The sequence below is a fragment of the Chaetodon auriga genome, chromosome 20 (genome assembly GCF_051107435.1).
Source record: "Chaetodon auriga isolate fChaAug3 chromosome 20, fChaAug3.hap1, whole genome shotgun sequence".
NCBI lineage: Eukaryota > Metazoa > Chordata > Actinopteri > Chaetodontiformes > Chaetodontidae > Chaetodon > Chaetodon auriga.
The window spans coordinates 20,798,391-20,811,178 of record NC_135093.1 but is presented as its reverse complement, the minus strand read 5'-3'; the positions used below and the strand labels follow the sequence as shown (position 1 = coordinate 20,811,178).

At 42.5% G+C, this 12,788-nt stretch overlaps 2 protein-coding genes across 2 annotated transcripts; one reads left to right on the top strand and one right to left on the bottom strand.

Annotated features, from left to right (window-relative positions):
• Positions 1-1,924: 1,924 nt before the first annotated feature.
• Positions 1,925-5,300, top strand: adoa (2-aminoethanethiol (cysteamine) dioxygenase a). The gene is made up of 2 exons (XM_076760818.1): positions 1,925-2,502; positions 3,763-5,300. The coding sequence occupies exons 1-2, from the start codon at positions 2,167-2,169 to the stop codon at positions 4,219-4,221; spliced, it is 795 nt and encodes a 264-aa protein (XP_076616933.1). The 5' UTR covers positions 1,925-2,166; the 3' UTR covers positions 4,222-5,300.
• Positions 5,301-9,728: 4,428 nt separating this feature from the next.
• Positions 9,729-12,292, bottom strand: egr2b (early growth response 2b). The gene is made up of 2 exons (XM_076760127.1): positions 11,907-12,292; positions 9,729-11,507 (listed from the first exon to the last, which is right to left on the bottom strand). The coding sequence occupies exons 1-2, from the start codon at positions 12,076-12,078 to the stop codon at positions 10,336-10,338; spliced, it is 1,344 nt and encodes a 447-aa protein (XP_076616242.1). The 5' UTR covers positions 12,079-12,292; the 3' UTR covers positions 9,729-10,335.
• Between the last annotated feature and the right edge of the window lie 496 nt (positions 12,293-12,788).

Sequence of the window (12,788 nt, the reverse complement as noted above, 5' to 3'; positions counted from 1 at the left end):
TAAATGAGGTAGAAGCCACAATAAATCAGTGAACAGCATGAAGCAAGAATAAGTGTCCCAACTTTAAGTTCATGTTTCACCTGACAAAAGAGGCACAGTGCTGCAGGTTCATAAAGGAACACGTATGTGCCAAACAAATGGCAGTTTCTGTCAGAGAGAGAGCTAGAGAAAGATAATATAGATGAATGCGTACTCTCAGAAGGTAGTTCTTATGTGCTGTACTCAATCATGGTTTTCCTCTGCAGTGAGGGGTTATGAGGCCACACTGACACTGATTTTAGCCCTTTTTGAAAAAATGCTGGCTTTTATTCATTTCGATGGAGCTAGTCCATTGGTGCAGCAAAACAATGCAGGATCATCCAGCAAAAAAAGTTGAACTAGGTTCAGCTTTGGCTGCAATACAACACTGTGTCATCCAGCAAGGTGCTGCGTTGACCAATAAAATACATGCAAGCATATGTTCCAGGTAGATTACCTTGTAACAAAGTGTATTATGGCATTTCTACTGTTTACCTTGTGATCAATGATAAAACATTATTAATTTCCCACAGAGCAATAAAATCCTGTCTGTGAGTATTAGAAACTGCTGTGCACTGTTTGGGCCCTGATACATCTTTAAACGTGTTCATCTGTCTCACTGGTACCTTAAACAACACACCCCTACCAAGAGATGATTTCACTCTTAATGAGGTATGAAAAATACTTATTCTATTACTTCACTGCCAGGGGGCTTTGTCACTTGAAAGTAAACATGCAATTTTGGGGCACTGGCTGAAATAACTAACTACATTCAGTTAAACTGATGGTTGGAACTATGCAAATAAAACCCAACTTGTAAAAAGACATAGTATTCCTTTAATATGGCACATCAGAAAACGTTCAGATGAATGTTTTTGTAGCAGTCATGTGGGTTGTTTAGAGGGCTGACAGCTCATCTATTGTCCTGTTTATTTGGGTGCAGGAACCGAATCAATGGCTAGACTTATGAAAAAAAATGCAAGTTGAAATAAACTGTAGTTTTTAAAACTAACAAGAAAACTTGACTTGACTTAAACAGGTCTCTGTGCTTCCTCTAGAAATGAAACCTGAATATAACAATGCTGCAGTACAATGCACAGTTTATCAGTGGGCCAGCTGAATCTGAAGCTTATTGTAAACCGATGACATTAGCTTTGCTTGAACTCTCACCACTGCTGTTCAGAACATATCAGTTCATATTATTTGCATTCTGTAACTGTCATTGTTTTGACTCCATTCCGCAAAATTATGAAGTATATATTTTAGAAGGTTTTTTTTTTTTTTTTTTTTTTAAAGATGGTGTTATTTGTTGATCTGTAGGTTCCTCCTTTAGTTGATTTAATAATTCTTTATATTGTTCAGGTTTGAAACAGCTGTGTACTATGGTCCTCTACAGGTGCACTCCTCTCTTACCAGTGAAAGCCACTACTGAATGACAAATGTACAGAGATGTGTTGATGGTCGTAAATCCTGACTCTGAAGACTATGACCGTTCAAATCGATGAAAATCGCTGATTTTTAATTTAAGAAATCTTAAAGTGAGAGGACTGCGAAAGGGCGGATGATGGAACCAGCGGTTAAGGATGTGATGTTGGACACACAGGGCTGCAGAGTTCAATGGCCTATCTGGCCTTCCCCTCTTCAATTTTGGTTCCTTCCCAGGACCTCTGGGAAATGCAGTCTCCATCCAATGCAGAATATCTTCTTTTTATTGTTTTAGGAATATAAGTAGATGCCCTAATGTTATACAATCAGACACATATTTCTGTTACATACGTTCGGATTATGCAGTGCTTCACTGTTTATGTTTACGGGGATACGAATATTTTTATATTTGCTGATAAAACTTCATATCCCAGGCTGCTTTTCGTTTCGTACGCAGGCTCCGTAGTGGGGACGAGGAGGTGAGTTGGTGGAAAATGACTGGAGGGAGGCTCTTATCTGGGGGTGAAATCACGCATTACCGCGATGGATTGTGTTTTATTTTTATTATAGGCCCATTTTTATCTTTTTTGAAGGCGGACCAAGCAGCTCTGGGTGAAATTTGGTGACACCGGAGGATTTGTAAGGCGTTTTCAAACAGTTTTATTTACGTCGGAACAGTGCCAGAGACACACCGATAACCGTTAGTTTTTTTCCGCAGCCAGAATGCCGCGGGACAACAAAACTCCTCTTATCCAGAAAATAGCAAAGCAAGCCTACATCACCTACAAAGGCTTGAAATCTTCGACCAATGGGGATAATAATCTCGTGGCGGACAAACAGAGTGAATTAATCTCCTTAGTGACTGCGGTCAGGGCTGCCGACCTGAAAATTACTTCCCGGAAAACCAAACCGAGCTCGGGAGCAGCGGGGCTCCAAAGCCCCCCGGTCACCTACATGCACATCTGTGAGACGGAGGTGTTCAGTATGGGGGTGTTCCTGTTGAGGACCGGCGCCTCCATCCCGCTGCACGACCACCCGGGCATGAACGGGATGCTGAAGGTCTTTTCCAGCTCATGTTTACTATGATGTGGCCTTTTGTTGCCCCATGGCGGCCCGCTCTCTGTTCTGCCTCTTGACATGTTACTTTGTTTTGTTAGCGATAGCCAGCTAGCAAGGAGCATGAACGCCTCAGCGCACTCTGAGACACGACTTTAACTGTTTGGTGACTGAGTGGCATTCAGTTCATGAAGTTTAGACACCAAGTATATCAGACAAACGAATTCTAGTCTTGTAATGTTATTTGATTTGTGTACCTGCGCCAAACCCGAGGGAAGGCATCACAGCATTTCAGCAAAATCCCACATTTTCTAACAGTTTATTGTGCAGTTATTGTTCCATCAAGGAGAGAATGGGATGTGTTGGTGCCACCATGTTACTGTAACTCACCATCAAATTACAGATATATATTCACTCTTTGCACATGCTGGGCTCCTGCATGCTCACAGAGGACACCATACACACTAGTCAACTGTCTTGGGGCTCCAGACCCTGAAGGGGTCATAATCCCCAGGGTCACTGCATCCCAATTGGTTATGGTAATTTGATTAATTGAAGACTTGTTTGGCAGTGTGTATCAAGTAGAAAATGAACTGAAGTGAGCCTGGTACCTGGTGTCAAACGTGTCCTCATGAGCTTGATTATTTCAGTCATTGTTCACATTCCCGAATAAGTTGTGTTTCATCAAATGATCACAAACTAATGCAAATGACGCATTATTCCATTACAGGAACATGTCATTAACAGTGTCATTCTATAAACTCATAACTTCCAGTTTGGATCCAGAGGGACATGTCCCTCCCACGCACATCTTGAAAAGTTCAAAAGTGAGGCAGTCCACACATAGAACATTACAGGCTCCCAAAAATATGCTACTACTAAACTGAAAACGAAAGCATATGACTTTAGAAAATCAGAATAAATGTCACTTAGTGATTAATTATCCAGAGTTCTGTTTACTTTTGGTAAGAAATCCTGCTAATTCCCAGCAAAAGAGTGATATGTTTCCAGGAAGAAATAAGGCAAATGCTCAGTCTTCTTACACTTACTGAAAACTATAACATCTACTGTCCTCAATAGGAGAGTCAAAGGTGGTGGAGGAGAGGAGCACCTTTTTATCCAATGGGGACAGCAAGACCTGACTTTACATCAAAGTGTTTTATGATAACCACATGTAGAAGTCAGTGGCTTGTAAACCATGCCATGGTAACCTACTGTATGTGTCATTGTTATCCCTCTAACTGTATCCTGTCTCGTGTTCAGGTTCTCTATGGGAAGGTGAGCGTCCGCTGTTTTGACAAGCTGGAAGATGACCTGACTGACAGCTCTGTCCTGCCTCATTTTGAGCCTCCATTGGCTCCGTTCCAGATGGGCTCCCTGCGGCGGTCCGTGCTCCGTTCAGTGGCCGAGTACTCCGAGAACAGCGGGCCCTGCCTCCTCACTCCTGTACGGGATAACCTCCACCAGATTGATGCAGTGGAGGGACCGGCTGCGTTCCTGGATATCCTGGCGCCTCCATACAATCCAGATGACGGGCGGGACTGTCACTATTACAAAGTGCTGCAAACTGCGGCCGAGGGGGGAACAGATGGAAAGAGCAATGAGGAGGAGCAGGGAGAGGACAAGGATAACGAAGAGGAGGCATGGCTGCTAGAGATCCCTCAGCCAGAGGACTTCTGGTGTGGTGGGGAACAGTACCCGGGCCCTGCGGTCTCTGTCTGAGTGCAACCTCTTATCAGTGGAGCTACACTGCAGCATATGACAGATAATACAGTGATATCCATCCATCCACAAGGGAAAACTTTGGTCAAACATGAGGGTCATTATTACCTGGGAGTCAAAGGGATTGAGTGCCTTGCTCAAAGATGCTACAGCAGAGCAGAATCTTGTAGAAAGAGGAGCATGAACTCTGACAACCTGCACAGCATCAGGACCACTGAATTTTCTTCCACAAACCAATAACCTTGTCCGTGCTGAAAAAACAGTGGACTTGAGGAATTCACATTCCTAATATGGTATTTTTCTTCAGACGATTACGTTGCCTTGAATGTCATCAGCCAAATGCTCTGTGAATGGTGGTGTGTCATTAGGATCTCTGGTGTGTGTTCTGTGAGGCTGGGAAAGCCTTCTCCACGTGAAGTTTCACTCTGCTGCAGAGGACCTCCACAGCGTGACGTGTCTTAATGCCAAAGCCTGTAACTCAAGTCGTACCTGCCTTATTTGTCAATATTGAATGTATACTTATTAAGAGTGCCATTTCTTTTGTACACACTCATTGTTTCTTCCAACGTGCACACACTACATTATGTATGCTTTATTTTCATTTTATGTTTCACTGTTTCAAGATAAAAGGGTACCTACACAGGTCTGGTCAATTAAGGGGAAAAAGATGATCTTCAGCTATTTCTACAGATTCTGTGATGTCATATCAGTGTATGAGTGATATAGCGTATGTGATGTGTCTTATTAAAGACTGAACAAAGTCTTTAAACTCACTTCAGAAAGTATAGTTGTGAAAAAGTATTGCCTTTTAAAATGGAAGCTGTGTTAGAGAGCTTAAACATTTTTATGGTATGAAGCCAACACACTTTCACTTTCTTTACCACCTTTTACATGTAGCTTGATCAACACTATATCATTTCCAGTCTGTATGTTATGTTACTTTAGCTTGAATCTTTATCCTCTTTGGGCCTACATTAGACTTCACACAGGTCTATGTGCCAGTTTGACAATGATTCTGTCACTCTGGTGTTGAATGTATGCTGAACAATAAAATAGATAGGAATAATCATGCAGCTGGATGTAATTTGTGTGCTTTCTTATACTGCTAGTCGTCCAGTGATCTTCATTTCTGTGATGTTAGTCTGCAATATCTGCGGCCTCACCGCTGATGCACATTTTGGCTTGTAACTTAACTTTCATATATCAGCAAACTTGAAAATAAGTTCAAAGAACATAATAGGTTTTCAATGACCATTATCCAGTCCCTGTGAAGTTAAGTATCTTAAAGATGTCAGTAGAGAGAAGGGTCTCTGGAAGTAAAGTGCAACACCTCTGCGGCCACAAAATTCCAAAAGCAAATAAGTTTGCAGTAACTCCAACTCGTTTTTACTCAGGATGAAGATGTTAACGGGGCTCTTTTTTATATTCCTGGACTAACATTAATGGTAGCTTGGCCAACAGGCTAACACCCACTACACCTGACCCAACAGCAGTCTGTGAGGGGGATGTTAAATAAGGTGCAGAATTGTTCCCCCTATGTGCTATTTCTTTTACACCAAACACAACAAGAAATGATATGTAGCTTGAGTGTCAGGGATTTGCCCTGTGCTGATACCTGACAGACAACATGGCATTAACAGTACTGAAAGTGCTGAGCAGAATAACATGCTCACATCTCATTAAGATTCTAAGGGGAAAAAATGTCCAAAGAAAATGAGGCACGCCATGCTGGGGACACATCTGGAGTCCTCAGACCTGAGGTGTGCAGTTGGACCCTCTTGAATTTTACAAATTAGACACTTTAATAAACAAAAGGTTCAATATTCCAAGATTCCAAGACGTGAAGGACCCATTTATGTTATATTTAAAGCTTGATATGACAGAAAGTAAAATAAGTGCAAAAGAGTAGAGGAAAATCCTTAAAACTGAGCAAGAACAGAGACGGAGAGAGGTTTCACCCCCCAGCAGGACAATGACCCTCAAACAGCATCAAATCCAGACAGAAACAGCTCCGACAAGAAGAAGAGAAGAAAGGTCAGCGTCCGGACAGGCCAAGTCTTCTCCCACACTGCAACACAATAGAGGATTTGTAGTAGCACTTGAACAGACTTGTCAATTTGTTGCACACTCACTTAAGCTTAGGTAATACTTGAAGAAATCTGGTATAGTTGAATATTTAACAAATATTCATATCTGCTAACTTAAAGGATCAGTGTGGCAGGTTGCAAGATGGCATCCAGCTGAATCCCTCTCGACTCGCCCCGACTTTTCCAAGCATGTGAGAGAACATAGGGTGGCTTCGAAACTGATGAAAAAAGCTAAAGGTGCTCTTGAGTGCCAGAGTTTGCTTTGCCTGTTCTGGGCTACTATAGAAACATGGCGGACTACGTGTAAGAGGACCCACTCCCTCTGTAGACATAATGAGCTTGTTCGGAGGTCATAAAAGCACGATTCTTATTTTCAGGTGATTCTACACTAATGAAAACATACTTATGAATATCCTAATCCACCCTTCTAAATTTTACACACTGGTCCTTTAAATTAATATCCCTCTCTTCTTACATTGGTAGAAAGGCACCATAAAAACTATATTTTATATTTTCTCTCGTATAATAATTAATATCATTAACTACAGTGCTAATATTCATGTCTGCATGTTCACACATGACCACACTAACACTGACTGTCACTCAGCTGCACTAAGACTGCAGAGACACTGACCCTGTCAGTCAGGTCGGTGGCTCATATTAAATGCAATTATCTTTAATTTCCAGTATAGAATCTATCAGGCCAGTACATCAGTATGGGGAATTCTTGTGGCGCAGCGTGAACAAGAGGAGCCATTTGTTGCCAGCCGCAAGTAGAGATGTCAGATATGCGTGTCTTTCTTCCTTACTGTAAACTCTCTGCTGCTCTGGATGTAACATGTGTTCCGTGATTTGCCATCAGGCAGGTACCACACCAAAATTAACATTCAGCAAGCTGGTAAGACAAGTGAAGCTGCAGTAGTGCATTGACCATCATGAACAATGAACAATGAAGGACAAGACTTTACTTGTGACCTATTTAGCATTTGGAAGCAGCATATAACACTGGATAAATGTTACACAGCAGACTAATACATAGTTGTAAGGGTTAGGGAGAGAGGGAGGGTTTAAGGAAAGGGTCACTGGACCGTCAGTGAGGAGACGAGGGGGTGAAGAACTGTAACATTCTTTGTCCAGTTCATGATGACTCTCAACAGTATTGCTCACTTGTTCTTGTGGTCATGTTGGTGTCAGAAGAATAAAGATGTTACAGATGGCTTCAGGCTTCACACCTCCTTAAAAGCAAAAGTGTGACATTTTGAGAAAAGCGCTTGTTTGTCGTCCTCCCCACAATCTATCAAGAGGATTAATATCCCTTTAATCTATGTGTCCAATGCAGGGACAGGTCTGAGACATAAAGCAACTTTGTTTCCACCCTAGATACTTTTGGAGATCAGTCTTGAAGAAGAACTACTAAAGAAAGTGATGAATTTCCACAGGGCCAGCAATTATTTTCTTTTATTGTTATTAATTGTTCTATGCATCATTCTATGCATTAGGTGCTCATGAGAAAACACTCAGTTTAAAAAATAGACATTATGCGTATATACTTTATATCTATGTAAGTAAAAAATAAAACTTTAAGTACCTGTTTTGTTATCTATCGGCAGGATTGTTTTTTCCAGGTTCACAGGACCATAACATGCTATAGACAGGCAGTCACTGTTTTCTCGCTGTTTATTCTGGACCGTTGGAAGTCTTGAAACTCGTGGCTCACTGATGTCCACATATAGTGCCTCAATCACAGCAATACTATAAACTGAGAGAAACCTGTTGTTAACCGACCTCATAACCTCCATCCATAAATTCTGCTTTACTTGACTGCACATAGTTGAACGTGAAAAAACACTGAAATTACACCATAAATTTTTAGGAAAACAAATTAAAAGACTTCAAAATGAAGTTTATCAATTGTCAGACATGTAGGATAATTCTATATTGGCAGGGAGCTTGATCGTATGTTCATTGTTATGTTATTTAGCCATACTAAACCTTAATTCTACATCTGTAATGTTTACTTCACAGCATCAGTGTATGCCCTTCAACTTGGTTCCGTGGTGTAATGAACCCCTCAGTACGAAGGTAAAATATCATAAATGACTGTGCTGTACCACATCCTGCTGTTTATTAATATACAGACATTCAGTAGATGGAAAGGAATCAGATGACCACAGCTGCCCACTCATAAGAGGTGTTTAGGTGTGAGTCACAACAAATAATAGAGACAGAGGCAACATTACAGTGTAGAAAACACACACAAACCAAGATTTCAGCTGGTGGAAGTTTGGAACAAGAAACACTTTGTTTCTGATGAGAAAGAAACCGAATTCACAGAGTTCATAACTGAAGTCATGTCCTCTGAATTTTTCTGGAAATCTGTGAGTTTTAGCAACCTAAGAGGGGTTTATATTCTCAATTAAAAACTTACACATAATGAGTCTTTTATAAGCTGATTGCAATGTTTTTGTCCCTGTGAATTCTACTTTTAGGCCACCATATAATGGAAAAATAAATAAAATGTTTGAATGAATATAAAGGATACAGCATTCCTCCCCCACAACTGTATGTCTTGAAGGCAGTGTCAGGAAGGTTTTGAAGCAGCATTCGGGAAATAATCTCAAAAGAAAATGTAATTGAACTGTTAACTAAATAAGTAAAGTATGAAAAAGAAATAAAATGGGGGGCTGCATGCAGGTAACTTGGGACTCATGAACTCAGTGTTTCTAAAATCTGTGTGATGGCCTTGCCTGAATGCTGTGGACGTATGCAGCATCTGTATTCTTACATCAGACAAAGTATATTTATTTTCTATATATTCAGCTTATTTAGAATATTTTGCTGCTTTTTCCTCTGAAAGTTGAGCTTCTTTGGAAGAGAATGACTTAATTGTATGTCAGATGGTTGGAAATGTAGACTACATCATTCTCTTTAACTGAAGTGGAAATGTGATTCCTTTCACTGATTTTACTCAGACTGCTTGACAGTGTACAAAATCTGTCTTTCACCTTTACTATAAAAAACTACATTCTCGATCTAGTGCATTTGTAACCTGATGTGACATCTAAATTAAAAGTGAGTGGGTGAAAACTGAGTCAGAGATGCCTTGAGTGACGCAAGGCGGGATTTACCCTATTGAATTTCCAACATAAACAGCTTTACAAGTCTTGTAAATACACATTAAAGAATTGTATTAACGGTTTTCAACTCAGCAACTTTTGGGTTCCCTGAACGCATCTCGGTTGACACCACTGGCATGTGTTGCTGCTTTAGTTATGAGTAATAAACCAAACTGATAACGTCTGTGTTTATCATCCTCATACATTTAATAAGTCTCAAAACACACATCACACCAAAAAATAAAAAATAAAATGTCAAGTCGGTATGAGTTCAACATATTTATACTTTTTTTTTTTTTTTTTTACACAAGAACCACAACTGCTTAACACTTGAAGTTACACAAGACCAAATGTGTACAAAAATAGAATGTCTTCCAACTTTACATATTAAAGGACAAATATACATTGCATTAGAAGCGTCCTTGAATCAGTCAGTGTACAAAAAGACACACAGCAAGGCACTAAAGGGGAAATAAAGTCATCAACAAACATGTTAGAATGAACACACTGTCAATTCAATAACTTAGAACAGTTCTTTTCTTCAAAACATTATTGCAGTTATTTCACATTTAACGCACAGCCTATGGCGCTCTCAAAGTATGTTGGCAACATTTAAAAATCCCCTTTATATTACAACCGCCCTTGTATATTCTTATGAATTAATGGCTATATTTACTTTTCTGTTCAGTAGACTGCGCAGGCAAAGTGCTTTCGTTTCAGTCTTTCTGTTAGTTCTGGAGCAGGAATAGGTGGATGTGCGTAATTGCGCACAGCTGCACAGAGGTTCTTGCTCATTCCCATTCCGGTGTTTAGGCCAGTTCACAACAGAATCATTATTTAAAAGTTCTTTTCTTTTAAGGGATTAGTGTGCGCCACGCTGCTATGGTGACAACATGGTTTTCCACGGAAAACTATGAGCAAATCCCGTTTGTTGCGCTGATCCCGCCTGAGGAGCGCTCCACACCGGAGCTGCTGGACGAAGAGGAGGACGAAGAGGAGACAGTGGAGGACTTCCTCTCTTTCTGCCTCAGGTGGATTTTAGTGTGTCTCTTCCTCTCGTCGCTCCGGGCGAACTTTCGGCCACAGAAGTCGCACGCGAACGGCTTCTCCCCCGTGTGCGTGCGAATGTGCGTCGTGAGGTGGTCACTGCGGCTGAAGTTGCGCATACAGATCCGGCACTGGAACGGCTTGTGTCCAGTGTGGATCCTGATGTGTCTGGTCAGTTCGTCGGAACGGGAGAACCGCCGGTCGCAGCCCTCAGCCGGACAGGGATACGGCCGCTCGTGGATGGGTGTCTTGCTGGGTCTGTTGGGGTACTTTCTGGGCCGCAGGATCGGTCTCAGGGGCAGGTTCTGTGGGCTGTAGGCAGATGGGATCCTCGACGGCCCTCCCTCGGAGCCACCACCACCTGGACCCCCCAGCGTAAAGTTCCTGATAGTGTTCAGCGGGGTAAGGGGTGGAGGGACACGGAATGTATCGAGCGGACATGGACCGAATGGTTTCCGATCTTGGATACCTGCAGTGTGCATGTCCCGCTGACACGCCGGCTGGAAGAAGCCCGAGTAGTCGGGAATGATGGGGAAGATCCCCGGCGCTTCTGAGCTGCTGGGCTGCTTGGGCGAAGAGTAGGAGGGGGGAGGGTATGAGGCGATGGGGCAGGTAGAGGTGGACAAAAACGCCGAGGGGTCCTGGTAGACCTCCCCGCAGCCAGAAGAGGAGTAAGGAGGTGGCGGGGAGTACAGGTGGTGGTGGTGGTCCATGTCTGCCTGATTCTGAGCCGCCATGGTGCAACTCAAATTTCCGCTGGAGAAGTGATTGGGAGATCCTGAGGAAACCGGGGAGGAGGACGCTGAAGAGGAGGGAGGAGGAGGAGGCGGTGGCTGGGCCATGTTGAAGATGCCCGAGACGATGTTGATCACTCCCTCGGGGTTCCAGTTACCTGGATACTGGGAGTCGATGGAGAACTTTCCCATGTAGGTGAAAGTCTGGTTGCGGTGGGATGCGGGCTGAGAGAAGCCGCTGGAGTAGGAGGAGAGGTCCAGAGAGCGCTTCTCTGCACTCATGTCTGCGCCCATCAAACCATCTGCAGCCAAAAACAAAAGAGGTCATTAGTCACATAACCATGATTAATTAACCTGTTCACACGAGACAGGAAAGTGGGCTTAGTGAGAGACAGCGGATGCGTGTCTGTTATATTACGCACCGATCTCTGGTCTGTCATTACATTCATATATGATATATTTTAAGAAACTAATTCATTCTGATTAATCATAGAAAGCAATTAGTTCATATTATGGGATTAACTAATTCTTACTAACCATTTTATTACCATAACAGTCAAAACAATAGTCTTTATATTCAAATCTGAAGCAGACTGTACGGGTTTGGACTTGTCACTACTTAAACATTAAGGTTGTAAATAGCTTTTCATAGCTGAATAAGACATTTCTTTTACTGTCCACTACACAGTGTGTGATCTTACCTGCTGCCACATTAATCTGGTCGTAATGCGCTCCTAAATCGGTGTTGGGGAAGATAGCCACAGAGGTCGGCAAGCTGGTAGCGATGTCATCCACAGAGTAAACGCTCTCGGCCACGGGATGCACGAACCCGCCGAGGTTCACTGGCACCTTTTCCAAAGTTTTAGCCGTCATTGTGGAGCGAAGAAAAACCTCCGCGTCTGCTCTCTTTCTCTTCCCTTTCTCTTCTTATCCACAAAGCTTTTAACAAATAACAGTGTCACCCAGCCGAGCGTGGGTCACCACTGCATATTTCAGTCTGTCACCGGGAGTGAGAGGATGATCTGCGTGTGTCTGGTGCGGTTCATGCGCTCTCGTGATAAACTTAACACCGCGTAAAGTAACTGTTATTGGGAACAGGGGCCCAGGCACTACTATGTATATATGGGGAACCTTTTGATTACGGCCGCTACGTCATTACCCAAATATGGGGTGGGAGGGGTGATGAGAGCGGAGAGAAGAGAGGCGCTGCTGATGCTGATTGGCTGGGAGGCTCCGTGACGATTTCAAAGGGAATCACTTGTCAATGGAGAACCCGCTGCTCCGGAGAGATAAAACGGACTTTTTCCACTCCCTGCCAAACTGGGATACACTGTCACAAAACAACACTCCAGCACAATATACCAAAGTGTGCACACGCAGCCATTGTTCCTCCATGTTTCTTTTAAAAATTAGCCGGGTTTTTTTTTGTTTTTTTTTTTACATTTATTCTCGTGTATGCTCGATCTAATCGAATATCAAAAGAGGAATTCCGGTTGAGCTTCTGAAGCCATAAAAGGTTGAATCCGGTATTTGGGCACGTCCCCCATGCTCCATATTTGGTTTTGATTCCGGATTTCTGATCA

What these genes read in the sequence shown, in the direction of transcription:
- adoa (XM_076760818.1), top strand. Translation starts at nt 2,167, where the DNA reads ATGCCGCGGGACAACAAAACTCCTCTTATCCAGAAAATAGCAAAGCAA. An exon ending in GCATGAACGGGATGCTGAAG is followed by an intron (nt 2,503 to 3,762) that starts GTCTTTTCCAGC and finishes TCTCGTGTTCAG; the next exon opens with GTTCTCTATGGGAAGGTGAG.
- egr2b (XM_076760127.1), bottom strand. Translation starts at nt 12,078, where the DNA reads ATGACGGCTAAAACTTTGGAAAAGGTGCCAGTGAACCTCGGCGGGTTC. An exon ending in CCAGATTAATGTGGCAGCAG is followed by an intron (nt 11,508 to 11,906) that starts GTAAGATCACAC and finishes TTTTGGCTGCAG; the next exon opens with ATGGTTTGATGGGCGCAGAC.